A 27,958-nucleotide genomic window follows, 5' to 3' on the forward strand; every position below is an offset into this window, starting at 1 on the left:
CTGATAGCTTCCAGATATATTGAATGAGACCTCTCTCCATGGGAGAGGGCAACAGTCACTAACAGTTGTTGTCAGAGTGCTACTGGTGTGGTGCTCTGCTTTCTCCAATGTTGATATTACTCGGCTGCGTGCGTGTGTTCCCTTTGTGTGCTGCCCCAGCTCTTCGAAGTTAGCTGACACAGCAGACCCGACGAGAACCCCCAATAACCACAGAGTCTAGTAAGATGCAAAGTCACGTTGACTAGGTTTATTGCGACCTTGGACACAATTGCAGTTTCCTGTTGGTTTCTTAGCCTAATTCAGGGCATACTACGAGAAAGTACCTCTTGGCAATGGACCCGGCTCAGTCAGTGGCGGGACTTTCCACTGTCCCCTCAGCCGGACAACGACACCGCCCCAGGGATGCGTTCTTATACACAGGTACAAACAAGTTACACATCACTCCTGACGTATTGAGGTGCAACCCTTCTACGCAGCAAGGTACAACCCCTCTACGTAGTCAGGTGCTGCCTCTCACCTTGTACATGTTGGTTCGAAGAAAACAGCTCTATCCATCATATTACCCTTTTGACCCTGTCATTGGGATGGGTCAGCCTGTTTCTTGTTATTTGTGTGGAATGTACAAGTATGTGAATGTTCTGATATTTAGTGTTCAGTACCTTTTAGGTACGTATCTTTTTGCAGCATCAGCCCTTTCCTTGCCAGCTTCTGTGAGCAGGGCCTGCCTCTGGCTCACAGCTTAACTTTGCTTTATGTTAGCAAAGTCTTGACCATTACTTTAGTTTAGGCCTCAGGCCTCATACCAGGCTTCTGATACCAAGGTTTATATCTTAGGGCCTCCTCTTACTACAACAGTTGCAGTTTCATTGGCGTCTAGGGGGGCTCTGTCCTCCTAGACCACCTACAAAGGAAATAGCCCAAATAGAAGATGCTGAATCCTCTCTCTATGGGTTGCTTATCCTCTGTAATCATTTCTTATACTTTCCCTTTACACTAATAAAAAGTATATAAGTTTTTAAGCAGTCCTTTAGTACCTTCACAACTCAATTGAACACTTACTCCTAATAGCTGCCTTTAAACTGTGCCTATTGCTAACGAATTCTCACATTGAGGCTTCCTTCCTGAAATGATGTATTTATGTGTTAAACAGGTGAGGAACTGATAAGATATGCTAGTGAGATGTGCATTATTGTTTTGCCTTTACACCACTTCTCCAGCCACAAAATTCCCCAGAGAGGCTCCTTCTGCAATTCCCCTCAGCAATACCTGCTAGGAGTAGCTGGAATTGAAGTAACCAGAAACTCCCCTGCAGCCAGTAGCTGTCAATCTCCGATCCAATACTCAGTGCCACCGCTGATAAAGTACAACCAAGTCAGCTACTTTTGAGAGTCTCCTCCATTAAAATGGCTAATTCCATCATGTGGGACTTAAGTATGCATGAAATAATATTAGTGTAATGATATCTCTATCAGTGCTCAGTTGGCCTTGCTAGCTGTTGTATTATTCATGAGCCCTTGCATGTATACCAGAATACAATAGTTATAAAATGGAATTAATTGTTTCTTGGTAGCCTCTAACATTTCTTCTTTGGTATTGGATTTCATTGTCTCAATGCTCAACTGTGAAAGTTGCTTTGAGGATTGGATGGCCAAGGCAATTTATTTGGCAATTGACATTTTGATTGGATTAGCCATGCCCAAGCTTTCAAAATCCTGGGTTTGTAGGCCATATAAATAAATAAATAAATCTCAGTACTGTTTGAGCAAGTACAATACGGTATAATCTCCTAAAGCCAATCAGAGTCATGCATGTCTGTCAATATCCAATCTTTTGGATGAGATTTTCAACCCACATTATAGTTGCCATGTGGATAATAACAACCTAATGTTTTTACAGAGATTATATCAAATTCTTTCTCCAAATTCCCTATGTAAAGATAGTGTTTTCTTCTGCAAAAGCAACATTTATGAGCTAGTGCTGCCATATCAACAGCTATGAGGAGCATATATAATTTTGGGGTTTATTATTTGTTGAATGCTGACAGTATTCTTGGTGCTATACAAAGTGCAGAAGAGGATATGATAGTTTCCTCGAGCATTTTAATCGTTACAGGCCACTCCTGCTCATGTTGAATAGCATTTATTTGAGAGATCCCCATTGGGACTAATTGTACAAGCAATGATTAGAGTATGTTTTGTCATAACTTTTTGTTTTTAAAAAAGGGCTTTTTGGCTAAAATAAAAATGAATACAGAACTTTTATTTTGATTAAATGTTTATTTACATATTTGGTAATGCAAAAAACCAAAATTTAACTTTTTTTTTCTGTTAACTAATTTTGAATGGCATTTTTTTCCTTTTTGGTTTTTCATTGAGAACATAATTTTCAGGGGAAAAAACAGAACATTTTATACATTTCCCCACTATCTAGTAACTGCTACTCTTTGTGAATAAAGGTTACAGAATCAGGCTTTTAGGAAATGAACAAAGACAATGAGTTAGTGTACTGTGATTTCTCAGTGTGAATGGATGCAGGATATACAAAGTGTGCCACAATACATAGTGCAAACATTTTCAAAAGCCAATAGTTCCCCTTTCCTATTGCTGTAAACCTCTTACACATACTCAGTTTTTTGTATGAGGATACTGGAATAGTTTCTTGCGGTGAGCTGTCCCAATTTACTCAGATTGAAGTACCACTGTGTGTGTGAAGTGGTGGGAGGAATCCTTTTCAATCTCTCACGTATGATAGTGTTGAATTAAGATAACAGTATACCTGTTACTGTGGGTTACCATAGCACAACTGTTGTTAATTCTCTAACACCTCCACGAAGGCTTCTTTGGAGGCTTTCATGAAAATTATTCCCCTTTGCTGGAGAGACATGTATATTCCTGTTGGCTTTTCCTACTGTTGTGACATGTCTCAGTAAAATATGTTTTAACTGAAACGGCGGTTATAAGTATTTACATGTTTCGTGGCTTACTTTTATTTTTAAGATCTTTTTATCCTGTTTCAGAAGAGGCTTATTTGTTGACATAAATTAATTTTGCCATATTAGTGGACTCTAGCTTACTGTCCTTTCAACTCGAGTGTGCATATTTGGCTGTGGAATCTGTGGCACAGAGATACTATGGTGGTTGGTGCTATATAAGTACCATAGATAGACTCACTGTATTGCTGGAATGTGATCTGGCTCTGCCTCTGCCTCTTGCTGGCTATACTTCTATCTGATTAGTCAGGTACCTTTAGCCACTACTCTTCTATCATTGAGAGCCTGGGTCTCTGTTTAACTACAGGCAGCCACACATTCATTTTACTTCATGTGATCTCCACATTGGTTTCTTACAATTGCAAACTCTCTCTCCCAAACTCTCTATCCTGCTGTCCAATGTAAAAGTTTACTTCATCTGTCAGATCCATCTGTCTCCACAGTGCTGGCTCCAACAGTACTTTCTAGGCTGCCAGCCCAGTTGGCATTTCTGCAAGCATCTCCTTTACAGATAATGATGTAATTGCTTTTTGGTTTGTGAAAGATGACACAAAGAATACTTAGATGAGCCTTCAGTTTGGGGGTAAGAGGAACGGCTTAGGAGACTTCCTCTTTGGAACAGGTGGGCGAGATAAATTATATAATTTTCCCATAGTAGGCAAGGACCATGAGAATATAAGAAACATTTGTGTAATGATATCTGTAGTATTTTAGATTGACTCATCATCAGTGTGACTAAACTGCCTATTAGCATTATTAGATACTTACAAGTGATCATAAAAATACTCTAGACCAACCACTTTGCATTTTCAAAATAATGGAGAAAGTCTCTCCTGTTTTTGCAACTAATCAGAAGCAAGATATAAATAGTATTTAATTTCTGATCCTTAGGAAATTTCAAATCAGATTTTCTCTACTGAAGTTGCTGAAACCTACTTTCACTGTTGTTCAACAATGATTAACTCAAAGAGCTAGCAGCAAATTTTCCATCTTGAAATCTAGAATCACTTCAAGTTGTTGAAGGAGATGGCCTAGAATAACAATGGAAAAAGTTCATGATTCACTAGCTACTCTGACAAAGCATCATATACACAGGAAGTGAGCAAAGAGCCTGTATGAAACAGTGCAAAAGATAAATGAGGGAAGGAAGAGAACATTAACTTAATAGTGACTTGGCATTAGATAGAAATTCACAAAGGATGAAATAGACCCCTGTATAAATTCCCAGGGATAAAGGCCAGCACAAAGGGTAGGTACCATTTAAGTCCTCCAAATAGGGTTTAAGTTGGACTTATGTAGGGCATAAACCTTGTGCAGGGTGACTGCACAGTGGAGAATGTCCCCAAGAAGAGGCCAAAGAGGAAGTCATAACACTGGCAGAGAAGAGTCAGACAAAATTTTGTGGCAAACAGAAGATGTGGCAGGTAGGAAGAGTCCAAGATTTAAAGTATATGTCAAAATTATTTAAATGTTTCTCAAATTTTCAAATCAGTTTTGTTGCTCATCAGCTGACTAGGATGATGATTCAATAAGATGGATGGAACAGTTCACTGACATCCTGAATTGCCCTCTGTCACTTGGTGATAAATTTGAAACAGAATTAGCTCAGGCACCAAAGGGAAATGTACGCACATACCTCACAGCAATAAGTAAGTGACCTGGATAGCAAAGATAGCAAGAGTTAGTTGGATTTCTTATTTTGTCACCAAAGAACAGTATGCTAAAAGGCACATGAAGGGATAGCATCATCTTGAGGCCAGTAGGAGGGAAAAGGTATTATGGAGGACAGATGATGGCTTGACAATGAGCTATCAATAACATACTTAATATAATCTGGTAAGAGGTACAAACAGAAATGAGGAATCCCTAATAGACTTCATAGATTCCGTGCTCTTCTGCTTTTCTAGAAAGCTGTTCTTGAAATAGTTTTGTTTTAGGTAGGGGCTTGGAGAGGTTGGTGGGGAGAGGAGGTGGTTAATGCTGTGAAATAGTGGTACAAATTAATCTGTGGTGTAATTGTTCTGGGACTTGATAACTATTGTATGTGTGGGATTCCATCTGTGATAGAATCCCACACAATGACAGATGGAACCCTACACAGACAATAGCTATCAAGTCCCAGAACAATCAGCCATCAGGTAATTTACTGACTGTGATACAATAGTCCCTTGGAATAGGAGGAGTTTAGAAGATGAACTGTGATATGGTCCAAAGAGTTACCAATGACAAACTAATCACTCATCTCCTACTGGGAAGTGTTTAGCCAGGTAGAAGTTAAATCTTCACTGGACTTTGCAGTTACAGAATTATGGTCCAGATGTTCATGTTCTTGGACTTCCTAAGCTAAATAGAAATACATAGTCCCCATAGGGTGACCAGACAGCAAATATGAAAAATCGAGATGGGGGTGGGGGGTAACAGGAACCTATATAAGAAAAAGACCCCAAAATCGGGACTGTCCCTATAAAATCAGGACATCTGGTCACCCTAAGTCCCCATCATCATGGGACACCTACAAGCTTGTGACATCTGCTGGCAGGAGGAAGGAAAAATATGCTGTAACACTGCATTGGCAAGGAAATAGGGTCCAAGTGCCTTCTGAGGAAAGTGGAGAGTGGGAAGTCTGGCACCATCACATTTTTCTGAGTGTGGACAATGTTCACCTAAGGGGACAAACCTTTGGGGTTTCATTAAATATAACCAAGTATCAGAGGGGTAGCCGTGTTAGTCTGGATCTGTAAAAGCAGCAAAGAGTCCTGTGGCACCTTATAGACTAACAGACATATTGGAGCATGATGCATCCGACGAAGTGGGTATTCACCCACAAAAGCTCATGCGCCAATACGTCTGTTAGTCTATAAGGTGCCACAGGACTCTTTGCTGCTATTAAATATAATGACAAACTGGCAAGAATGTACCCCATTGTGTCACTCCTGACACACTCAGAACGCTGCGTCTTTTGGGCTCCTGGGTGGCCAGCCAAAGGACAGAGGAAGAGGACTGATAGGAGGAAGAAAGGGAAGGAGATGAAAGCTTTTGTCGAGGGGGTGGGAGAGAAGACTATTCACTGGCAAATTTGCATAGTCGCCAATGTCTCTGATATCAGCCTTGACAAAGTGTCACTGAGACAGTGGAACTGGTACCTCTGAAGTGCATGTGAGTTGTTGCTGTGGAAGCCCTGTTGGCTGGATTAGCTTGGATGAGAGAAACAGGAATCTAGGTGCTGGTGCTCTGCACAAGAACTTCCTCACCTTCTTCCTCCTCAGGTGTATGTTCTCATTAGGGTGACCAGATGCCCCGATATTATAGGGACAGTCCTAATATTTGGGGCTTTGTCTTATATAGGCGCCTATTACCCCACCACCCCCATCCTGATTTTTCATTCTTGTTGTCTGGTCTCCCTAGTTCTCATTGAAGGGAACTGTCCAAATATTGTGGAACCTTTTGTGCCTCAACATTTCATGTGACAACTCATACCCAATTACCAAAGAACCTTGAGGGTCCAACATTTCATCCAACAAACCCCACCTCTCTGCACAGAATCCCTCGGATGCTTTTTAACTAGCAGGAGGAGGGAGAATGTTAACCACAATGTCCCCTTTTCATAATCTTCCCCTTATTCCCCAAATCCCCTCTTTTCTCTCACCTGATTCTTATCTTTCTCTTTCATAGACCATTAAGGTGGGAGGAAAGGGAATATAATGAGCTCTACAGGCATTCTTTCAACTCTAGACATAAGAATGGCCATAGTGGATCAGACCAATGGTCCATCTAGCCCAGTATATGATACCAGTGCTAGATGCTTTAGAGGGAGTGAACAGAACAGGCAATTTATCGAGTGATCCATCCTGTGTCACCCAGCTTCTAGCAGTCAGAAGTTTGCATGAGTCCATGAAATATCCTCTTACTTTTTGTGTTTTACCCATATGGAAATTGAGGAAACCAATGTTACAACTAAAATTTTTAGTATTCAGCAGGTTTCAAAGGAAACCTACAATATATGTTCATTTTGAATGTAGTGAGTGAGACATTAGCTGTGCCGCCCCCACTAACGTCAATGGGAGGAATTTTTTACAGATAACTCCTTGTGTACTGTGCTGAAAATGAACCTCCTACATACTCTGAATATGAACATTAGGCTTTGGAGCATATGTCTTTGGGTATGTTTCCTTGACAGTGATTGTCATTCAGATATGTGATGGCTCAGTAAGCATGCAATTTTTTGCAATTATATGTTAGATCAAATTATTATCCTAAAATAAATGTTCACTTGGCTATTATTAACACAAAAGAAAATGTTAGAAATTGATGTGATTAATTTTCAATTCCATATTATCTTTAATTAACACTCAAGATCATATTTCTTAGTGTGAAAATTAAATTAAAAATTTATAATCAATATAAATGGACACATACATTAAACAGCCATTAGCAGATTTTAACACCTATTACATATTTTTAAAAATTAATCCTATGACACTTCTTTGGAAACATCTTATGTATTTCTAATTAGTTCTTTGACATTTCTAACTGCTGTATTTCAACAGAAAAGAAAGTACATAAAAATCAGTTATTTTAAGTTTGCAATGCAACAAAAGAAGTTTAAATGATGAGATTTCAATTTTCAGTCTTCCGCGATGAAGTGCATTCATCTGTAAATAAAAAATTTAGAAAGCCTTTACAATGACATTATTTTAATAATTTCTAATTAACATTAATGTACTTATACATACAAAGGGCACTCACCCTTTCTTTAGTATATTTCATATATTCATATGTTCGATGGATCAGTAACACAACTATGAAATTTCTTATAAATGTATGCTAATCCAACATCAAGCTTGAGATTTTAATAGCACAAAAGTGAGGAGACTTATATGTGGATGTTGTGAGCTCAATCCTGTTACTATTGGAATAGTCAAAATCCTGTGGGATGATCCTGGCCCTACTGAAGCCAATGGGAGTTTTGCTATTGACATCAGTGGGGCCAGGATTTCACCCTCTGACTTTGGAAGGCCTGGAGCAGGCCCTATAATATGGTCTTGGGGATAAGTATATAATATGTAAAAATAAAATAATTATACTTTATATTCTATAGCACCCAAAATGTGATATAGTGCATATGGTTTACACACTCTAGACCTGTTTAATGGACTGGTACAATGGGTGTGCTTGTTTCTGAGTTGCCTTTGAGGGATTGTTCTTAGATAACACCTCTGTGTAGAAGTGGGCAAAATGGTATTTTGTTTTATTTTTAAACTGTTTAAGTATTTACATGGAACACACACCACAGATGGAGAGAAATTATTTGGGGTTGTAAGGAATCTAAATATTTGTGGGATGGGATGGCATTAAGAAAAGGAACATTTAAGATGAAAAGCAAGGCAACTACCTCACAGTAAAATCTATTAGATAGGGGAGATTATTCCACTAACAAATGCTGGAAGCACCCTCAAGCAAGTCATTTAAAGAGGACTGGACAAAGCATTGTAAAATATTCTGTATGTAACAATTCTGCATTGTCAAAGAGATGGATTAGATGATTTAAAGCCTAATTCAGAACCCACTGACGCTAATGGGAAACTTTTATCGATTTCAGTGGGCTTTGGATCAGGCCCCTAAATGGCTCTCTTACATCTTATTCTAATATGCCTTGGTTATTTTTAAAAAAATAAATCAATAATTAAAAAGATTTGAATCAGGCTATTCCCAGGACACTAGCAGACATACCACATAAATATATGGAACACCACTGGGATACTAGCACAATCACTGGGATCACAAGGAGAACTCTCTTCATTCACATCCTGTGTCCTATGATACTAGCACTTAAGGCATTCATGATGCTGATCTTGCCTCTCTCATACATGAATATGTAAGATGGGTAGACTTGAATTTAATTAGAATTAATCTCTTAGCCATTAGGAAAGCTCTCAGTATCCCTCTCCCTTTCTCTCAACTAATCATCAATTAAGCTATGAGTAAATAAGCACAAAAAAAATTTGATTTCATCCAACAATGCTACTATTATTTTTGCCATCTAGTTATGGTGTTCCACAAATCTGTAAGTTTAGAACAGTCCCATAAATATGTATTTGTGCCCCATTACCCACCTTAAACTTAGTCCTTGGCGAATGTAAAAAGGCTTGATTCATTTTGGAAAAGCATCTGCGTGTTTGCAACATATACAAAGTTAACTGAGATAAATATATGTTCTGAAGGGACTCCGCACCATGACACCCTTGCTCCATCCCTGCCTTCTCATTTCCCTATAGCAGAAGCAACAGCATTCTCTATGGAAATGCGCTTTGCCCTTCACCCATCTATAGATATCTTCACTGGGGATCCACAGCCTTCCTTCTAGTGTCAGGAGTCATTACAGGGCAGCCCCCCATCTCCATGAGGCGCTGCATCTATCCTTTGCACTGTTGGGGGGAGGTTTTGTACTTTCACTCAGATTGCAGTTGATGCTCTACTGCCTTCCTTCTTGTACTAGCAACAGGTAGCAGTACAGGGCTCTCCGCTATTCCTTTTGAATTTCCCAACTTCCTTGTTAAAGATATGTCCCCCCCGCCCCAAAGTGCATCACTCCCAAGATTTGGGGGAACTTCTTGGAAGTTACACTCAGCAGCAGCAGATTTAGATCATGCCACCAAAAAGTAGGAGCTGAGTTGTGAGATTTAACCAATTGGTTTGGGTCAAGTTTTGCATGAATGTTAGGACTAGTTTTTATTTTCATCAATCTTTTGCCTTTCCCTACTTACAAAGCCAAGTAAGACTTGGGTTCGTTTTGTTTGAATACTGATTGGAATACCTTGCAGAGGATTACTAGTTAAGGTACCCAGTTTGCAAAGGAGCCCTTAAAGGACTGCATTTGGTATCTGTAGGCGAGTTTCACTTGGATAAATGCAGCCTGTACTTTAAAAAGTGAAGTGAAATTTCAGTAATTAAATTAAAATAAAAGTTGTTTTAGTCTGCTTTCCCATGTTCCCTCCCCCCACCAACATACACATGTAAAGTTGGTTGGTAACTTTCCAAAAATATAAATACAAAATTTGCAAAAATGTTTATAATCTGATAGTGAAAAGAGCAAAGGAAAAATTAAACACTATAATGATAGTAATAATAATGGTAGTGAAATGGAAAATCATGTATTTTTAGATTTGCCCATAAATTGTAAAATCCATTTAAATGGGATAGATAATTCCATCTGTAAATGAATTCTAGTGCAACTGATTTAAATCATCTCAGTGATGTCTGGAGCTCTTGTTTTTGCATTGATTAGTAAATTAGACTTTTCTCATTTAATCTAGAATTTTAAAGTCTTTATCTGTTCCTGTCTGACTATTGTCGTTTAAGTTCTGACAGTGTCCTAAGCAACACAGACATATCAGATTTTCTGCTTCTGGCATTTTCACTATTCAGTCTTTATACTTTTCCACATAATAACTGCAATAGCTATCTCCTTTTAAAAGGAAAAAAATTATGTGAAAATATTTTACATAAAATTTTAAATGATAAAAATAGTCAGTGAGCAATCTGTTGCAAGCCTGTTTCAGTGTGATGCAGTAAACCTCACAATATATGGCTGGCATCTATCTATACTATTTGAGAATTTTAGGCCGGATCCTGCTTGCAGTGCAAGTAAATCATGTGCAATGAAGATATGCTCTTAAATTATAAAATATAATTTAAAGATAAAAATGAATAATCAGGATAATTGAGGTACTAGAACTGAACTTTTAAATACCTACCTGGAGTAGTTAAACATCAAAACACTATGATAACATATAACATATTCAACTTCAGTGATTACCCATCATGCAGTAGCATCCCCATCCTCAAGAAACTGACTTTCCATCCAATTGTCCCACTACTATCCTATCATCCTTCTCTTTTTCACCTGTAAGCTCTTCAGATGGGCACTTCAGACAGTCTACCTTGACTTGCCTTCCACTAAATCCCCTCTAGCCTGATTTCCACCTTCTGCACTTGGCTGAAACTGCTCTTCCTATGTTCATTAGTGATTTGTTCCTAGCCAAGACTTGCAGCCTCTATTTTGTCGTCTGTTCTTTCGCAAGCTTCCCATGTTCTGTTTTTCCTTGGCGCCTTCTCCTTCCTTAGCTTTTGAGGCCTTCTCCTCTCTTGGCTCTGCTCTTCAGTTCTTTTTTGCTCTTCTCCAAACTCCTGTGTCCTGGAATGGAATATATTTGTTGTTTAATTGATCACTTAATTTTGAAATATACTTGGCTTTAAGAAAATAAGCCAGTTTTATAGACAGAGTGCTGAAAACTTTCTTACCCAAATCATTTTTTTTTGTTTTATCCTATAGCGGTGTGTGTATTTGAAGGTAGAACCTACTTCGAAGGACAGAGAGAAACTGTGTATTCAAATTCAGGGGACTGTGTTCTTTTTGAGTGCAAGGTAAGAACACCATTGATGGGACACTTTTCTTTCAATAAATCTGTTTAAAATGTCTTATAAGGTCCCGATGAATAAAAATGTGTATGTATCTACTGTGAAAAGTGACTTTTAAAAGGGCATCCAGGGGTTTCTATGCTTACTGTGTCCAGCTGATTTCCACATCAAATTTTACAAATCAATATTTTTTCTTATTGCCAACCCTGAAAATTCAACCTGGGATCTCACAGTTGAGCTGGGTTCTTTTTTATGTCTTATACACTATCATCAGTAATAAATATCCTGCAAGCCACATTATGCTCTCTTTTATATCTGTGCAGCCCTATTTTCTCCAGATTATGTGCTCAGCTACAAGGGGGTTACACAAATGTAAATGAGAGCAGAATGTGGCCCACAAGATATTTCTTGCTGGCAATGATGTATGAGAAGGAAAGAATGTCACTTGCAGTTTAGTAATCTATCATTCTACTTGTAAATGGAGAATATTGGATATTGAGTCAGACACACTAAACATCGAGCCTTACAATATCATTTTTACCCAGTCACTTTTCAGAGCAGAAATGCAATTTAAGGGCAAAATGCTACAGTGTGTGTCTACATGTGGAAAGTGCACAAAGAGATACCGAGGTGGAATGCTACTCTGCTTCCCTAGGTGTGGCGCTTGCTATCGGCTAGGGAAATGCATGCTTCAGGGTGGAGCTGAAGAATTGTGTGTGCATTTCTAGTGGGGGAAAGAGAGGCAAGACCTGTCTGCTTATTGTAATGTTGTCTCAGAGCAAGAGAATATACATTCCACAAGGTCTGAGTTGGAAGAAACTGTGCTGTCAAACTGAATGGGAGCAAAGGCTCTTTCTACTCCAGCTCCTTAAAGCTGTGGATGTCAGGTAAATGTGGCAGATAATACTTCAGCCTCAGTGCCATGGCTGGTGCTTCCCCTGAATCTACCAGACCCTTTTCCCCCTCTATTGGAAAGAGTGCATCTGTCCTTGGACCTCACTGTCACCTCCTCCAGCAGGGCATTGTGCCAGAGTTGCTTTCTGTGCCACTTTACTATAGTTTTATGAACTGGTGATTATAATTTGTCAATAAATCTATTTTAGAAATTAGGTCTATAGATGAAGGGTTACATGCTGATGGACTTAGTCATGTGTGAGTAGTACCTTATCTCACTACTAGTCACATTGAAATCAAGGGGCTGGGGGAGGGTGCAAAACCAGCCACCAGAGAAATAAGGTCTGAAGTAATTCTGGAAATATAGCTTAATCTGCCCTACAGTTTTAAGGACTGTGAATTGCTATTTTCAACACAATCCCTATTGGTGATCAATCTGTATATGAATAACAATCATCAAAGTCTGCATGGTGCTGCCTTGTATTTATTGCAGTTAGAAATTATGAGGTTCTATCAATGAACAGTGAGCCAGCACACCTGGCTTGACTCTACCTGCCTATTGGTAGTGGGTACACTTACTTGTCTCTCACTGTGCTCTTAGAAATGTTGTATGGCAACTTTGGTGATAAACATTCTGAATCTCAAGCACTGAAATACTTACTGCTGCCAGGAAAGCAACACTAGGAATGACATCTCAGAGCAACAAATCTACATACTGTCAGATGTGTAGATAAAATGGGGACCCATAGGCAGACGCTATTTTATTACCTACATATTTCTACACATAATAGAATGTAGTTAAAGACCTCTGCTCAAGAGAGACTTGAGAGTGATGGCATAGGTACTGATTTTTTGCTTGTATGCCAGTGTTGATGTTATCAGGGCAGTTTAGGGAATTTATTCTTCTGGATTTTTTCTTGGTTGCTGCAGTCAAGCACATTTTCCCATTCAAATTGGAAAAAAACAAAGACGCTCCGCAACATTTCAGTCACGTTTAGCAATAGACAACATTGTTATAAAGGCCAGTCCTCAGCACGCACACTTACATAAATGTGTTCACTTTTAGGTGGTTTTTGAGTGTTTTGTGTGACATACATTATCAGTCAAGGTCTAGTTTAGTTTGTTACAGGTTCAGGTTTCATTTTGGTTATGTGCCATGGAGTCTGGGAAGATCAGTCAGTGAAGACTGAGCAGTGGTTTCTGATGAGTTATTTTCTCATCCTCATTTTTGTCCTAGGAAAATAATTTTAAATGAAACACCAACTATATAACAATAATATATGCAATGTGTTAGGCACTATCCACACACACAGCTTTATAGTCTAAGAAAAATTCTGAATGCTTTTCAGGAAGGTGTTGTGCTGCTGTGATTTGTGCCTTTGTGTCTCCAAGACTACATCATTGCAATGCACTCTACTTGGGGCCATTTGTAAACTAAAGCTGGAGCACAATATAGCAGCCTGCTTGTTAAACCAGGTATCTTACCCATGAGCATATTACATTTATTCTCTCTGATCTCCACTGGCTGCCTGTGGATATACAGGCGGGATTTAATGTACTGGTTTTGACCTCTGAAGTGCTAAATGGCCTGGCACCAGTCTATCTGAGAAACACTCTCCTCATGAGATACCACTGCCTCTCCCTTGGGCCATACGGCCACAGTTGAGATCAGACAGGGTACTCAGGCTAGAGATCCCTTAAGGTAAAAGAAAGGAAGCTGCTAGCATGGCATTATTTGTGCAGTCCCCTTGGCTGTGATCCCCTGCAGTCTGTAAGAGAACTAATTTGTTGACCTTCTAGGCAGGATTTCTGGAGAAGCTTATGAGGACAGGGAAGCTGCATGAGGATAATTTTGGGGAAGGATGAGGAATGTTTCCTTATTTTTCATTTACTAAACAGGTGTGGTTTCTGCTATATAGTGGAGATGTCTGCTGGTTTTGTTAAGTTTAGTTGTGATTTCAAATTGTCAAAGGTACCTGGAGTTTGAGATTGGCACCTTTTGCTGTCTGTCTGTTATAAATCTAAATGCATAAATAAAATAAAGGCATTATTCAGCCGCATTTGTTATCTCCAGTATTGAATAATTACCTTAATTTAATAGGACCACAAAATGCAGCGCACTACAAAATCGGACTGCCCAACCTTGAACTGCCTAGATTCTCAACAAATCTCCTTGTCTCACAGTTGCTGCAAAGTTTGTAAAGGTAAGAAAATAGCAGGATCTGCCTGTGCTCAATGAAATGTGCAGTATTTATCATTTTATTATTTTGTATAGTTTTGGAGTAAAACATCTTTTTCATTACTGGAGATACTATAAAACTGAATAGATAATGTACACATCAAGGAGTCTGAAAACTTGTTTGAATGAGGTGTAATAATGTAAATTTTGTTGAATGGGGCTGGCAGCATTCCTGTATTTCATACAAAAGAGAAATCCTAAGGGATTATAAATGATTGATGTCACCATTTTAAAGTGCTTCATTTATGCATGCACGCACACACAGATCCCTAAAGGCCCTTCTGCAGTGGACATGTGCTTTTCAGATCTATAGAAAATTAGAGTAAATTTGTATCATTTTCCCCTCGTAGCACTTTTAGATTGCCTTCTGAATATAGAATCAAAAGCTTTGGGAACTATACTGTACTGCACCTCTTACATTTTTACACATAGGCCAAACAGATGGAATGTGCCTGGACTTTCAGTGCAAGGATAGAGATGTAAAGACAGGGCCGCCCAGAGGATTCAGGGGGCCTGGGGCAAAGCTGGGGAGCTGCGGCGCTTGTACTCACTCAGCGGCGGTCCGGCATTTCGGCGGTGGGGAGCCCTTCAGTCACTCCGCGTCTTCGGCAGCACTGAAGGGCACCCTACCACTGAAATGCCGCCGAAGACCCGGAGCAACTGAAGGGCCCCCCCCCGCTGCCAAATTGCCACCAAAGACACAGACTGCCGCCGGGCCAGGGCTTGCAGGGCCCCTGCAGGGCCCAGGTCCTGAGGCAAATTGCCCCACTTGCCTCCCCTCCTGGGCGGCCCTGTGTAAGGAACTGCCCAGGGCTCTGTGCCGTACTGTTATAGTACAGGGTAATATTGGTATCCTCCCAGCCGTGAGCAGCTGGATCTTCAAAGCAGAAAGTCTGTTCCTATTTCTCCAGTAGTTAAACTGTGATAAACTGAGTTATGGAAGGAAACAAGCCATCACACTCTTTGGTTTGGCTTAGATACACATTGATTTGGGGAATACTGGAGACATGCAAGTCGTGCATGCTACACAGACACAAACAATATGATTAATGACATCCAGAAGAGAGAGAAGACTAAAATGGAAGAAAAGAACTTAACAGAAGTGTGCTAAGGTCTTGAGGTCTAATCACAGTACAAAGGGATTTTTTTTCCTGGTAAAAACTTACAGTAAATCTTAAAAAAAAAAAAAAAAAATCTGCACTCATTGAGCCTGGATACAAGCTCAATAAATCTAATAGTTGATGGATTTAGTGCTTGTTTCTGAACATTTTCAATCCTGAATGGATCATCCTAGCCTAGTCTCTCATGAGCTATGGATCTTATTCTTAAAATTATACTTTGATACAGTATTAATCTGCAGCACATATTCTCCTATATTGGTTTGTAGTTTGTGGAGATCTATTGATCAGTGAAAGATTGTACACTTACTGTTCTGTAATGCTAAGGTTCTGATACAAACTGTTAAAAGCCAGGACATCCAAAACTAAAAGCTGACACTTTGTCCTTATTTCAGGCTTCTGTGAGGAAGAAAAAAAAATAGGACAAAGGGTGGCCTCTGCCGTTTGTCAGCTCTAGAGCCAAATACTGGTCTTGATGTGCACAGCACTCCATCAGTATCAATGGGAGTTGTGAGATGTGCTGAGAGCAACGAATGGCCCTTAATGTTGTTTAAAATGTCGGGATTTTTGCTCCTGAATTTCCTGTTTCACATAATAGCAGTGTGGTAGTTTAAAAATAAATAAATAAATGGGAAGTTGTGAAATGCATGTACGCTACACAACAAACCATGCCGTGGAGGGTATTAATGTAGTCCTTTTAAAAAAAGTGTGAGTCTCAGTTACCATGGTAGGGACATGAAGTTAGTATCGTTATCATATCAGCAGTTCAAAGTTCTCTCTGCCTGTACTGTTTTTTTTTTCTCCTCCGACCATGGTCTGCCTGGCTCTTACGCCTTCAGACTGAGCTCATGCATGCAGAGACACCCCCATCCCCACAGGCCAAAACAGCAATGACCCCCCACACCTCTGACTATGCCCTCCAAGCAGATTCTAATTTTTTTTCTATTTTAAATGCAAATATAAACATTACTGAAAAGATGGGGGATGTTTCATTAACAAGAAATGACGCAGCAGGCAAGTGGAGTTGTAGGGAAAGATCTTTATTGAGCATGAATATAGGTTTCTCCTGGTGACAGCCTCACCCCAGCTTGCACTACTTAGCCATTCCTGTCGCACCAAACTAGGTCCCTCCTGAACCCTTATCAGTTCTGTTCATTGTACTGTGGGAGCCTTGTGCAAGGAAGCAGGGACTGAAAAAAGAATAGTAAAGATTACTGTTTGGCTAATCCTAATACTGATTTTTTTAATAAGTCTAGAGAAATTAAATCACTGAAAATAGTAATAAAAAGTAGGGCTGTCAATTAATCGCCATTAACTCACGCGATTAACTCAAAAAATTAATTGTAATTAATCGTACTTTTAATTGCACTGTTAAACAATAGAATACCAATTGAAATGTATTAAATATTTTGGATGTTTTTGTACATTTTCAAATATATTGATTTCAATTACAACACAGACTACAAAGTGTACAGTGCTCACATATTTTTATTACAAATATTTGCACTGTAAAATGATAAAAAAAAATACTGTTTTTCAATTCACCTCATACAAATACTGAAGTGCAACCTCTTTATCATGAAAGTTCAGCTTACAAATGTAGATTTTTTTTGGTTTTGTTTTTTGGTTACATAACTGCACTCAGAAATGAAACAACGTAAAACTTTAGAGCCTACAAGTCCACTCAGTCCTACTTCTTATTCAGCCAATTGCTAAGACAAACAAGTTTGTTTACATTTACATTTGTTTACATAATTCTGCCCCCTTCTTATTTACAATGTCACCTGAAAGTGAGAACAGGCATTTGCATGGGACTTTTGTAGCCGGCATAGCAAGGTATTTATATGCCAGATATGCTAAACGTTCGTATGCCCCTTCATGCTTCAGCCACCATTCCAGAGGACATGCGTCCATGCTGATGATGCTCATTTTAAAAAAAATGTGTTAATTACACTAGTGACTGAACTTCTCGGGGGGGGGATGATTGTATGTCTCCTGATCTGCCTACCCGCCTTCTGCCATATATTTCATGTTATAGCAATCTCAGATGATGACCCAGCACATGTTCATTTTAAGAACACTTTCACAGCAGATCTGAGAAAATACAAAGAAGGTACCAATGTCAGATTTCTAAAGATAGCTACAGCACTTGACCCAAGGTTTAAGAATCTGAAGTGCCTTCCAAAATCTGAGAGGGATGAGGTGTGAGGCATGCTTTCAGAAGTCTTAAAAGAGCAACACTCTGATGCAGAAACTACAGAAATTAACCTTCTGCTGGTGGCATTTGACTCAGATGATGAAAATGAACATGCATCAGTCTGCACTACTTTGGATCATTTATTGAGCAGAACCCATTAGCAGCATGGATGCATGTCCTCTGGAATGGTGATTGAAGCATGAAGGGACATATGAATCTTTAGCACATCTGGCATGTAAATATCTTGCGGCGTTGGCTACAACAGTGCCATGCAAACAGCTGTTGTCACTTTCACTGACATTGTAAACAAGAAGCAGGCAGCATTATCTCCTGCAAATGTAAACAAACTTGTTTGTCTGAGCGATTGGCTAAACAAGAAGTACGGCTGAGTGGACTTGTAGGCTCTAAAATTTTACATTGTTTTATTTTTGAATGCAGTTATTTTTTGTACATAATTCTACATTTGTAAATTCAACTTTCATGATAAAGAGATTGCACTACAGTATTTGTATTAAGTGAATTGAAATACTATTTCTTGTTTTTTACAGTGCAAATATTTGTAATAAAAATAATAATATAAAGTGAGCACTGTACACTTTGTATTCTGTGTGGTAATTGAAATCAATATATTTGAAATATAGAAAACATCCAAAATATTTAAATAAGTGGTATTCTATTATTCTTTAACAGTGCGATTAATCATGATTAATTTTTTTAATCTCTTGACAACACTAAAAAAAAAGGTGAAAAGGTGGTGCAGCCCAACTGTACAAAATATTGTTATATTGTATGAAAATTATATGGAAGCTTAAAATCACCCATAACCTGTTTGAATTCATCACAGTAAAGAACAGACTCACCAACTATAGCAATACAGTTGGATTTCAGGAAAGCAAATTTGGGGAATTAAGAAATCTACTGAGTGAATGGGAAGACTCATTTAAAATCCACTATTTGAGAGAAAGCTAGAGGCTCTTATTAAAAATACATTAAAAAATCTCTCTTAAAAAGATGAATGCAAGAAACAAGGAGCCAATGTGACTTCAAGAGGAGCTGGTAACAATAAGATTAAAAAGGAAACGTCATTGAACTATCAAGAGGTAGCACTTATACAAGACTATTCAGTCAGTTAGGGCTTGAAGGGAAAAGATAAGGGCAACAAAAAAGTAAACTAAGTTAATGTTAGCCATTCAGGGAATATGAATGGGTTTTACAAATATACCTAGGGAACAATAAGTGCTTGGAAGAAAGCAATCCCATTAGTAAATGGGCTGCTGAGTTACTGAGCAACTTCTATAAATTCCAACTTTAATAAGAAAAATGAAGAAGAAAGTTGAAGATCCTGTAAAAATAACCATTGACAAAAAGAAGGTAAAGGGATTTAAATATGTTACCTAACAGACATCAGATGATAATAGCTTCTTTTCATCACTGACCTGGAGTTGAACTTGAGGCCAAGAGATGACAAGCTCTGTAGCCTATACTACTCCCCGGAGATGCTGCACGCCTAATATCAAGGTAAATTGTGTGTCTCCTAAGAAAAATAGTTTCCTGAATAGGATTCTGTAGCCTAACAGAGAAAAGACTGGAATATATTCAACAGAGAATATGTTTTATCTTTGGATTCTTTTTAAGTAGGCTTGAAAATCATACTTCTTTTTTTATAATTTTGACGGATTATGTAGAAGTTTATTTTTAAGCATTTAGTTAGTTCATTTTAAATTTTAACAGTTGTGTGAAATTCTGGGGATGGTGGTGTATGTTTGTGTGACAATAAATATTTAATGACAGACATCTAAATTAAAAAACTTAAAGCTACCTAAGTGGAGCTCTGCTCCAGCTCCACTGTCTGTCTCCCGTTTTATACACATTAAGGTAGGACTCTAAGTTCTCAAGCTGCATTTTTCTTTCTTTGCCTGCCTGTAAATTTTGATTTTGGATGGAAATATTTTTTCATCAGTTTGGGCATGTATGGTGAAATCAATGGTCACTGACACTGGTACAAATCGAATCCTTTCAAGCCTATTTTTAACAATCACTTTTGTTTTCATACAGGCCATAACTTTTGTTCTGAAGGACATAACTGCATGGAGCATTCTGTCTGCAGAAACCTAGAGGACAGGGCTGTGTGTAGCTGCCGAGATGGTTTCAGAGCCCTTCGAGAGGACAATGCCTACTGTGAAGGTAACCCATTGTGAAGATGTTCAGCTGTATAAAGTACAGTGGATTACTGCACAAAGAATGTATTAATTCACACGTTTTCAAAGTGATGGGCCCATTAAATGCAGCAAATTTAATTTTCAGAATATTAATCAGCTAAAATAATTATCTTTCAAATTAAGAATTTTTTTTAAATCCCTGATCAGTGTCAGTTATAAGTTAATATGGCTAAATTCTTGAATTTGAAGCAATACTTCCACTGCAAAATCTGTTCTCTTTTCATCAATCAGATACTCAGATAACCTAAAAGTCACACATTAGAATAGCTTTTAGTTGGTACACATTTTAATGTAGCTTTTGGTGGGGATTTTATTTTGCCACTAGCTCATCCCTTCCCCCCCCCCCCCAATATAGTAAGTGGACAGTATGGACCAGATTCTAATACCTTTACTCACATTGTGTAAAAACTTACTATTTTAACAGTCCCACTGATTTAAAATCAATGCCCCACTTACCAGATAGAGGCAGACAGAGGCAGTTTCTATAGTTCAAATTTTAACATGCTCATAAAATTCTAATAAAAACTTGCTGTAGCAAGATATGTGCCAAATATCACTCTGCTTTCATGTTGCTTCCCTCTCTCCTGCCATCCATCTGTGCCTTTCTCATGAAGGCCCTGATTCTGCAAACACTTACAAAACACTTAACTTTCAGTGGGACCGGTCACATAAGTAATGCATAAGTGCTTGTAGGATTACGGCCCTTAGGTTGTAAGGACTTTGGCCCAACTTTGCAAACAATAATGCATATAATTTTATTTTAATGAGTAGTCCCATTGACTTTAGTGGGACTAATCACATGTAAAATTAATAATGTGCATAAGAATCTGCAGGATTAGACTACAATTCTATTTCACAGAGACCACGGTTTAATGTTTACTCTAAGACTAGCACAGCATTTTGTGACCTATTGTCTTGAGTAGAGCGTTAAGTCACCCAGGAGCAAGTCCTGCTCCTCTCTCCATGGCCTTGCGGAGATTGGCTGCAGAAGAACCCATATAGGTTTTTTTATGTAGGTAGAGAATGATGCTGGGACATAGCACACACAGTCTTTGTAGGTTAGGTAGGCGTTGAGGTCCTGTATCTGTAACTATATGGATCCACCATCTATTTCCCAGTTGAAAAGACAGTGCAGAAGCTGTGGGGAATACTGTCGGCCTGAGGCTTTAATATTGGTTTCAGAGTTGCTCTACTCTACAGCCTGTAAGGGAGAGAAGAAATCCTGATCTCTGTGGATCTCCCCAACACACAGTCTAGTTAGAGCCTGTTATATTTAGCAGTTGCTCCTCACATACTATGTGAAAAATGAGAACCTTATCCATGATCCCTTCAGTGAAATGGTTTGAATGGTTTGGGAACAGCAGATTTTCATCGCTAGGGCCAAATGCAGCCTGCTGTAAGTAGATGCATCTTCCATTGAGTGAATTGCAGTTGTAGCTGTTTGTGCAAGTGGTTTTTGGAGAGTTTCTTAGCATGAATGAATTTCTGAAAATTCATTTGTAACTAAGGGTATGGCTACACTATGAAATTAGGTTGATTTTATAGAAGTCGATTTTTAGAAATCCATTTTATACAGTCGATTGCGTATGTCCACACTAAGTGCATTAAGTCAGCTGGGTGTGTCCTTACTACCATGGCTAGCATCGACTTACGGAGTGGTGCACAGAGCTATCCCACAGTTCCTGCAGTCTCCGCTGCCCATTGGAATTCTGGGTTAAGCTCCCAATGCCTGATGGAACAAAAAAATTGTCGCGGTTGGTTTTGGGTACATGTTGTCAGTTGCCCTTACCTCTATGAAAGCAACGGCAGACAATCGTTTTGTGCCAGACACCAGGGCGATTAGAAGAGCACAGCAAGGCACACTGCACATCAGAGAGGCTTTGAAAACCAGTTTCATGACTGGCCAGGCTTCGGTGTGACAGATGTGTGTGTTTTTCCTTGATGCAGACCCGCCACCTTTGTTGATTTTAATTTTCTGTAAGCCAACCACCCTCCCCCCTTTGAAATAAAGTAACTATTGTTTTGAAACCATGCATTCTTCCTTTATTAATTAAAAAAAATGAGATAACAGAAAAGGTAGCCCAGGTGGGGTGAGGGAGGAGAGAAGGACAAGGCCACACTAAAAATCAAACTGTTTGAATGACAGCCTTCTTTTGCTTAGGCCATCCTCTGGAGTGGAGTGGCTGAGTGCCCGGAGCCTAACACCCTGTGTTCTTGGGCATCTGGGGGAGGAGGCTATGGAACATGGGGAGGAGGGTAGGCAGTTATACAGTGCATGCAGCGGGGGTCTGTGCTATTGTTGGCTTTCCTGCAGCTCCAACAGATGATTCATCATGTCTCTTTACTTTGCTCCCCCATTAGTGTCAACATCGCGTCCTGCCTCCACTCTTCGCACTCACTTAATTCTTTCCTGGCTTCTGCCACTGAATGCCTCCATACATTCAGCTGTGCCCTATCAGTGCAGGAGGACTGTATGAGCTTGGAAAACATGTCATCACAAGTGTGTTTTTTTTCACCTTCTAATCTGCGATAACCTCAGAGACAGAGATGATGGGGGAGCGTAGAAACATTCTACGCTCTACAATTCTGGGGGGGACTGCATGGTCACCTGTGCTGCTGAGTTTGCTACGCTGACCAAACAGGAAATGAAATTCAAAAGTTCCCAGGGCTTTTCCTGTGTACCTGGCTAGTGCATTGGAGTTCAAACTGCTGTCCAGAGTGGTCACAATGGAGCACTCTGGGATAGCTCTCGGAGGCCAATACCATTGATTTGCGTCCGCACCACCCCAAATTCGACCCAGCAAAGTCGATTTTAGCGCTACTCCCCTTGCCGGGGAGGAGTACAGAAGTCAATTTTAAGAGCCCTTTAGGTCTACAGAACGGGGTTGGTTGTGTGGACGCATTCATTTTTAAATCGACCTAACGTGGCTAAATTCGACCTAACCCAGTAGTGTAGACCAGGCCTAAGTGTGACTTCACACTGATTAACAATCTGCCTATGTGCCTTCAGAAAACCCACAAAGTTTGGTACAATGAATAACATGTGCTGATTATTTAGGCCAAGTCTATGCTACAAAATTACATGAGCATACAGCCACTGCAGTGATTAAATCACTTACTGTGTACACACTTGGCTTCTTGAGTTGGCAGTGTGCGTCCTCACCAGGAGTGCTTACATTGATTGTATTGTCAGTGTCAGGCACTGTGTAATGGCTTCTGAAAGCCAGTAACAGTCAACAAAAGCAATGGAGTGTCTCACTCACACTGTGTTGACCAAATTACATTGACTGTGATTGTGTGCTGCTCGGGGAGGTGGTGTTACTAAATTGGTGTAGAGAGGCACTTACGTCGGCAGGAGCCAAATTTAAGTGAAGACACTGCCACAGCTAGGTCAATACAAGGCAATTTACATTGACCTAACCCTGTAGTAGACTAGGCCTTAAACATAGAATATAATTAATGACTGGATTTATCTTGCTGGGGAGACTTACCTGCTAGAAAAACCTAATACTGATAGGTGCTGATTCAGCAACTCTTACTCATGTTGAGACCAATGGGATTAAATCCATGACTAATCTTTACACATGCAAGTAAGACTTGTGGGATTGGGCCCTTACTAAATAAACATCCTAGACTCAGCCTGGATTATTTCAATGATGCTTAATAGTTTTAGTGATTCTCAATTTCCTACCAACTGCAGTTTTTACTGTTTGTGTATTTGTTTTTATAGTGCATTATTTTATATTAACATGAAATATGCCCTGGTCTTCTCTTTGGGATTTATTCTTCCATTTATCGGCCCACATAAAACCAGCTAACATTAAAGGTAACTAGCAGATCTCCAGATACATTCCTTCATCCCAAAATTTTCCACTAGTACGTACCTCTTTTTTTTTTTGTTTGTTTCTAATAAAAATTCTTACCCATATGTTGTATTGTCTCAACTTATTACAGGGCAAGAGAAGCATCAAACACTATATTAAAGTTGGCTAGTACATTCTGCCATAAAAAAACAAAATATGCAACTTTTTAAAAGGAGTTCTAGCACTTCCATCATTTGCAGAAGATTTTGAAATTTGGCAAGAAGATAGTCGTGAAGTTAGAGATGTGCCTTTTACAAATGGCCTCATGTAAATCCATTCAGGTTTGGATGAGTTATAAACGGTTCACAATTACCATGTTCTTTGTGTGTGTGCGGGGGGGTTGTTTTTGTTTTTGAATAATTCAGCTTATCTTTGACTACATGCTAAAAATTCTCAACGTTCTATAGCACTGAGCATGCACCAGCCTAACAACATTATTTCACACACAGCTCAGACCCTGGACATGATGCAGACAGAATGGATCCTGCTGGTGCTTTGTTCAATTTTATGCACTGAATGAGGCAGGAGTCCTGTGGAAAAAATGTGATCATGTAACTGTACTATAACGCATCATGGGACGGCATTAAGGTTGCACAGGCAACCTTAATTCTAGCATTTCCTAGCTTTTGAGTGCTTGACTTTGCAATCTTAATAACCAATATGTGATTTAAAAAATATTAATTGTATATGCAGTTTAGTTGTTTCTGTGTCCGTTTCAGGATATTAGAGAGACAAGGTGGGTGAGGTAATATCTTTTATTGGACCAATTTCTGTTGGAGAGAGAAACAAACGGAAGCTGGTCCAATAAAAGATATTACCGCACCTACCTTGTCCCTATAATTCTTTGTATAGTATGTTATTAGCTGTTTCTTAAAGTCAACATAAATCATGAACATTGTTTCTCATACCAACGTTTAGCCCCCCTTTATGTGAGGTGGGATACTAAATGGGAATGAGAACAAGCCAGTGAGATGAATGGAGCAGTTCACTCCTCTCAGAGCTATTGTTTCAGACTGTATTCATCTCCAAGGGGTGTTGTCATTCAACTGTGAATATCTCATTGAGATGAATGGGCCATTTCACAGCTCTCTGAGCCTCCTGTGCTGCAGATGGATATGTGAAGCCCTGTCCTCACATATTAGGCCCAGATTTGGAGTAGGGATTCTACATCTCCACTCTCCTGTCCCTTCCGGCCTCCAGCTGGCACATGTTCTCCTCAGAGCCCACCTCCTCATGGCTCCTCCAGGCTTACCAGGGACATGGAATGGCAAGGAGGACTGTGGAGCTGGTGTGGGGCTTCAGACCAGCAGGTGGCTATGGGGGTGGTCAGAGCAATAGGTGAGACAGGTGGAATGTCAGAGAAGTTGGAACAGTTTCAGAGCAGTTGGAGGAAATATAAGGGGTTGGAACAGTGATTGAAAATGTGGGAGGGTGTTGGAACAGTGCAGGGAAGAGTGGGATGGAAAGGAAGGGACTTAGAGATGTGAATTGAGGGATGTTGGAGGGGCTTTATTTCTGTCCCTGAAAATACCCCATATCTGTGCCCCCAATATTGGTCCCCCTTTCAAAAAATGACCACATTGACTCCAGATTAGTCCCTACTCTTCCTGTATCCTCTCCCCATATCCTCCATCTGCAGGGTCCATGCTCATGCTGCCCATCTTTCCATGGGGAGAAGGTCTGAGGAGGGAGAATTGAGCTGTGCTGAACAGCTAGCCAGATAGGGGATGATGCAGGGACAGTGAAGAAACCAACATGCAGCCAGTGCATTCTGTAGCCAGGGTAATCATTGCCAAGAAGCCAGAGGGAGTGGAAGGGAAGAGCTGGGTTGTGGTACATAAGGATGTTGAGAAATTATTATTTTTTTAATGAAAAGAAATGCACCAAAACTTCGTTAACACAGAGGTAAGGTGGCCCAGTAGTACCTCATGCCCTTCTAAAATGTAGAGTATGTGTAACTTATACCTCAAACAACCAGGAAATGCAAAATTAAGGAGATTCCAGCTCTGCAATGTAACCTTATCTCTCCCCAATTTTAGCAATGCCCCAACATGCCAATAACACATACTAACACTCTACCCTCAGAGATGCTGCAGAGCACATGAGTACTGTAGGACAAAGTCTAACATGTTCTCTGCTACAGTGAAACTTTGGTTTAGTCAGGCATAGCAAATGAGCTACCTACATATGGCCTATACTTAAATACTAAGTCTTTTCAACAAAACCACCCCAGATTTGCACTAAATAACACCACCCTTTCACCAGAAGATTAACCAGAGGATTCCTCTCAGACATTAACTTCTCTAACCCTTGACTAAGCCTTGAAGACTACTGTCATGTTTGCCACCACACTGTTCACAAACTCCATGGCAAGAAGATACCCTTGTGCATCTCCACAAGCACAACCTACAAAATTCTGGGCTGAAATGAGGAATAGTTGGTCCGTCAAGGTCCACATGCACCTCTCTTCATATCATAGTTGCAATTCTTTCAAACTGCTCCAGCTAATTTGCCCACCACGCAATACAGCTATACCTAACACAGTGAAGGCAGCTGGAGCGCATGCAGATAAATGCTGGAATTCAAATCTGTAGAACATAATACAAACAATGGCACATTTTTAAAGTACTTCATATCTAATTATTGTACAATCATAGATTTTAAGGTCAGAAGAGACCATTAGATCATCTAGTCTGACCTCCTTCATTACACATGCCAGGGAATTTCGTCCAGTTACTCCCGTATTGAGTCTAATAAGTTATGATTAACAAAAACATCTTTCAGTAAGGCATCCAGTCTTGATTTGAAGACATCAAGAGATGGAGAATCCCCCACTTCTCCTCGTAGTTTAACCGTTGCATAGCTTATCGAACAATTCCCAGTGGCTATTGCTAGGGATGGGGCAGGGTAGGGGAGGCAGCGGAGATAAGGTTATGTTTCTGGGGTGTTATGAACCTTAACTTTGTATTTATTGGTTTTCAGTGGTTTAAATTTAGTTGTTCACATGCTGGAAGGGCACGAGGCACCACTGGGCAACCTGAACTCTGTATTAGCCAAGTTTTGGGCCATTTTAATATTAATACATAGGCTTAAATGAAAACAAAGTCTCCTGATTCCAGATAACAAGAGACATTTTCTGAGCTTAGATGCTCCTGTGTAAGGACAGGTCTACACTATGGGGTTAAGTTGACCTAAGTTACGCAACTCCAGCTACGTGAATAATGTAGTTGGAGTCGACATAGCTTAGGTCAACTTATTGCGGTGTCTACACCATGCTGGGTTGATGTGAGAAACTCTCCCGTTGACTTACCTTACATTTCTCATTCCGGTGGTGTACCAGAGTTGATGGAACAGCAGTCACTAGACCTGCTAAATCGACCCCCAGTGGATCAATCGCTACAGTGTCAATCCCCAGTAAGTGTAGACATACCCTAAGTCTTTCCAGTTTCTGAAATGAGTCTGAACACTGATTGCCATTGTCTATAGTACAGCTAAACCATGTTTGGCACTGGTTCAGATGCAACTGTTGCTGACACCCATTGATACAGATGGAGAAATTTTCCAGTGTAGACAGGCCTTAGGAGTGTTGTGGTTCAATATCTAAGTCCGTTGAAATCTTCAAATCTTCTTTCTATCCGGTGAGAATGCCAAGAAAGGTGCCAATTATCACCATCCATAGCAATGATTTTGTAATGTGGGTTTGTGAATGTGTTCCTGTTAATGGGAGCTAGAACGAAAGTGAGACAGCCTAATAATTTCACATAGTGCACTGAACAAAACTATAATCTGCTATTTCTCGGGATGCTCAGTCAGGTCTTCCACTTTCCCACCATCTTCAATATTCTCACATTTTAGTGTTCTACATTTTCATTCTGGCTTAAAGTTTAAGCAACAGTACTACAGCTCATTTCTATTCTGGATATAAGGGGTAAAATACAAGCGTGTTATAAAAAACACATTTCCTCATTTCCTCATTTTAACTTTGTATAAGTTAAATTGTTAAAATTGTAACTTTGTATAA

The 27,958-nt window shown here is 39.6% G+C and overlaps 1 protein-coding gene across 2 annotated transcripts in view; it reads left to right on the forward strand.

The window, feature by feature from the left end:
- NELL2 (neural EGFL like 2) overlaps positions 1–27,958 on the forward strand; it is a 221,853-nt gene that overhangs the window by 87,369 nt on the left and 106,526 nt on the right. For both annotated transcript variants that reach the window (XM_039505120.1, XM_039505129.1), the window contains exons 10-12: positions 11,322–11,413; positions 14,403–14,505; positions 19,911–20,039. In XM_039505120.1, the coding sequence (XP_039361054.1) occupies positions 11,322–11,413; positions 14,403–14,505; positions 19,911–20,039 (324 nt within the window). The remainder of the gene's footprint in view (positions 1–11,321; positions 11,414–14,402; positions 14,506–19,910; positions 20,040–27,958) is intronic.

This window comes from Mauremys reevesii, linkage group 1 (assembly GCF_016161935.1).
Source record: "Mauremys reevesii isolate NIE-2019 linkage group 1, ASM1616193v1, whole genome shotgun sequence".
NCBI classification, from domain to species: Eukaryota; Metazoa; Chordata; order Testudines; family Geoemydidae; genus Mauremys; species Mauremys reevesii.